Here is a 3,647-nt window from a genome sequence, read left to right as displayed (position 1 = left end):
GAAATTATAATTATAAGCAGTTAAATCAAAGAAGATATGAGATGTTAAGTAATTTATAGTTTTGCAGTAAGCACAGATACGGGATCATCTCCAGTTTTTCAAGGCTCAACTTTGTCTACAGATCAGTTGGGATAGTGTGAATGAGTGAGCACTGGAGGATATTAGTGGATCTGTAATGTGCATGGCATCTAATAAGTTGGGTTTCAGAAGTGGAATTCACAAACAAATGACCTGTATTGTCTGAAAATAATACCTTTTGTTGCTTCTGATTTTTGTTCTGCTGTACCACGCTGATTGTAGCCAATTCTGTTTGAGCTCCTCATTCTCACAATATAATTTACCAATCATTGCAACAGCACACACATGACAGGAGGCTAGAACACAAGCTCATCTACCGTGTTTACAATGAAATCTGACCAAACTGACACAATCTGTGTGGGCTGTAAATATTACAGCCATCTGTTCTTGCCAATATGTCTGATGTACTGGAAATCAAATGAAGCTCTGCTTCGCTGTGAGCACGAACTCTAATATGGCAGACAGTCAGAGTTCGAGATGGATGATGGGTGAGATATATAAATCAAGGCAGGTTTAAGTTTTTTATTTTGGGTCTGCTTCAGGATTTTTAAAATTGTTTCCTTCATCTTGTCTCTCAGGAATGCACTCACTGCAGTTGCCTACATGATAAATTCTACCAATAATTTATGAATTTCCTTCTGCTGAACTTGTTGATCTGATGCTGCAATATTGTCTCTCTCTCGTAGGGATTCTGTACGGCACTATGACATTAGAGCTGGGAGGGAAAGTTACCATTGAGTGTGAGAAAACCAAATGCGTAGCAGAGCTGGAGTTTAAACTGAAGGTATATTTTCAGAAAAAAGAAATGAAACATTTGTTTAACTGGTTGTTTTATCTAGTCAGCTGTTTTAGTAAAGGTATTGCATTTTCATTCTGTTCACTTCAGCCTTTTCTTGGAGGTTCTGGTTCTGTAAATCAGATCAATGGAAAGATCTTTGTCGGAGAGGAAGTACTGGCCACTGTTGATGGACACTGGGTAAGAACCTTAATCCTCTTGATCTCGTATGAAGTCTAAGGAGCTTGAATACATCTTTCAGCATCATTTGCTACCACACATACCACTCTTTAGCAATTAGTAATTAGTAATACTCTGTAGTACAAAATAGATAATCATAGGTTTAGGAGCAGCTGGAAGGTGCATAAAGTAAAGGATCTCCTCTGTATTGCTCTCACAGTGGCTTTGAGCATCAAAAAGCAAAAGTAAAGAAATTCAGTATTGTTATTTTGTTTTCTAGATGACTTTTTGGGATCTTTTGGGAATAGTTTCCAGTAGTTTCCAGGTTGGATTGAAAATAAGGGCAATGTCTTTTTATGTAGAGTCTTATGGATGGTTGTGGTCAATTAACTTTAAAAAAAAACGTTAAAAGGGCTAAACTTTTGTTCAGGACAACGAGGTATTTATTCACGAGAAGCGCTCAGGCCAGCAGGAGATTTTGTGGAACCCAAGTCCAGAAATTCGCAGCGGTCGCCTCAAGAGACAAGTGGTCCAGTTAGACCAGCAGGGAGAATTTGAGTCCGAAAGGTAAAGCACAAAGATCATCTGTGTTAATTGTTAATTTGAGTGTTATTGAGTCAACAAATGCAAAACATTTGTGCTAGCATGATAGCTGATAACTGTAATAGTGGCTTCCATTTAACATGTGTCAGTGACCCAATGCTCAGAACCTTTAACTGCAGACGTTATTAGATATCCAGACGAGGTTGTGGCTGGGATGTCATTATATCTCATTATACACAATTGCTTTTGACTTTTTAGTGACAATTCATTGGCCAGTGTGTTTTCCCCATTTGCATCTGATTGTAATATGCTCTTGGCAGACTGTGGCGGCATGTGACCAGTGCTATCATGGATAGGGACCAAGTGCGTGCCACCCAGGAGAAGTTTGTATTGGAGGAAGCTCAGCGGAGAGACACCAGAGAGAGAGGAGACAAACCCTGGCTTCCACAGCTTTTCCATCCGCACTCTGTCACCTCTGAGTGGACCTACAAGCACATGGAGTATGAGCACTCTCACACTCACACACACAGACACACACAGACACACACACTAGGGCCTTTTTTATTCAGCTTATAAGTGTAGTAAAAGGTGACCTGTGAAGGAAGGGGTCAGAAATGGTGTGAGAATAAATACTGATATGCCACAATACATGTCACTTGAAATAGTCAGGTGCTGAAAGCTGATAACAAACACTTATATTATATATAATGAGAGTAAGAGTATTATGAGGTATATAATACAGGACACCAGTACTGAAACTGGTACAGGGGTTATTGGTCAGTCACGGGTTGTTGCTAATTACTGTAATAAACTTTACAACAGGGAAAAAAATCAAATGAGTCAGTGTGATCTAGCTCACCATATCTCAGACATGACGCAGTACTGCAGTTTATGGTTTATTTATAGTATTTATAGTCCTTTGGTTGTTGTTTCGCAAATGCTTTCATGCACGCTCATGCATATCTCCTTTTGTAATGAATACGATGGTTGGGGGCTGCAGGAAGACCTACAAGCACTGTGGTATCAGCAAGTGGGGACAAGCAAACAAGGATGTGAGGAAGTTTAAATTCCACTGGTTTATTTTTACAGCACGCGACCGTGGGAACCTGAGCGCTGTTTTGTTCAGTTTGAGAAGGATGGCGTGATTCAGACGCAGGAGAAAAGCCAGAGACAACACAACGGACTCTCCTACAGCCACAGCTGGGCCAGTCAACAGAAGGTTAAACTGAAATATTTACTGATGAGCCTTTCACTGACATTTTATCAGAATGATCTCTGAGCTTCTTTCTTCATACTCATACTTTGTTGCTGCAATGTCACTGACAAGCGTGATAAGCCCCTTATTTTTAGCCACTTGATATTCATTGCAGTTTATTCAGATAGCCAGTGTTGTGTCAGCGTGCAGTATGCTGGGAATTTTCCGAATTGAAGTTTGTTGCACTTCTCCTCTCAGGCTGAGGTTAACGGGAAGCATAGGAAGGCGAGCAGTCAGCCGTCTAGCTGCAGCCAGAACACTGAGAGCAGCAGCACTACGCCGGAACCCACACATGAGTCCTCGGACAATGAAGGTGAGGTGTATGTGACCCCCTCCCCAAAATAAAATAGCTAAATAAATCTAACCTTCTGGTGTCTTATCATTGGTCTCTTGTCTGTTATGTACCTAGGCTATTCTAATCAGTGTGCCCGGTGCAGTAAAGAGATAAAGGACATTGCCATGTTAGAAGCTTCCATCACATCTATAAAGAAGACACAGCAGGATATCCAGAGGTGAGAGTAAACCAACTACTATTTGGACTGATTGGGACCTGATGAATGTAAAAACAAAGAATGACCAGATTTTTTTTTTTTTTTTACTGATTTTTCTTTCTGAGAGAAATGAGATCCACATATGAGGACATTCATTTAAAATTTTGATAGAACAGTGGCAGTATAATGTCCTCGTAAGTGGATATCAGGCCCTTGTAGAGCAAAATTTTGTATTTTGGTCTAAACAACCCAAATTGTGATGTCCACATATGTGGACTCCAGGTCCTAGGAGGTTAAGTTGTCGCAGATAAATATAACAAAATAA

General features: G+C 40.2%; 1 protein-coding gene across 3 annotated transcripts in view; it reads left to right on the top strand.

Annotated features, from left to right (window-relative positions):
- osbpl5 (oxysterol binding protein-like 5) overlaps positions 1-3,647 on the top strand; it is a 46,399-nt gene that overhangs the window by 38,224 nt on the left and 4,528 nt on the right. For all 3 annotated transcript variants that reach the window (XM_005737715.1, XM_005737716.1, XM_005737717.1), the window contains 7 exons: positions 765-862; positions 965-1,054; positions 1,464-1,600; positions 1,897-2,076; positions 2,666-2,795; positions 3,030-3,144; positions 3,241-3,343. In XM_005737715.1, coding sequence (XP_005737772.1) covers positions 765-862; positions 965-1,054; positions 1,464-1,600; positions 1,897-2,076; positions 2,666-2,795; positions 3,030-3,144; positions 3,241-3,343 — 853 coding nt within the window. The remainder of the gene's footprint in view (positions 1-764; positions 863-964; positions 1,055-1,463; positions 1,601-1,896; positions 2,077-2,665; positions 2,796-3,029; positions 3,145-3,240; positions 3,344-3,647) is intronic.

The sequence above is a fragment of the Pundamilia nyererei genome, unplaced genomic scaffold, assembly GCF_000239375.1.
Source record: "Pundamilia nyererei isolate P.nyererei 1_Seehausen unplaced genomic scaffold, PunNye1.0 scaffold00078, whole genome shotgun sequence".
In the NCBI taxonomy this organism is placed as follows: domain Eukaryota; kingdom Metazoa; phylum Chordata; class Actinopteri; order Cichliformes; family Cichlidae; genus Pundamilia; species Pundamilia nyererei.
The sequence above is the reverse complement of the archived record's forward strand: the minus strand, read 5'-3'. Positions and strand labels throughout refer to the sequence as shown.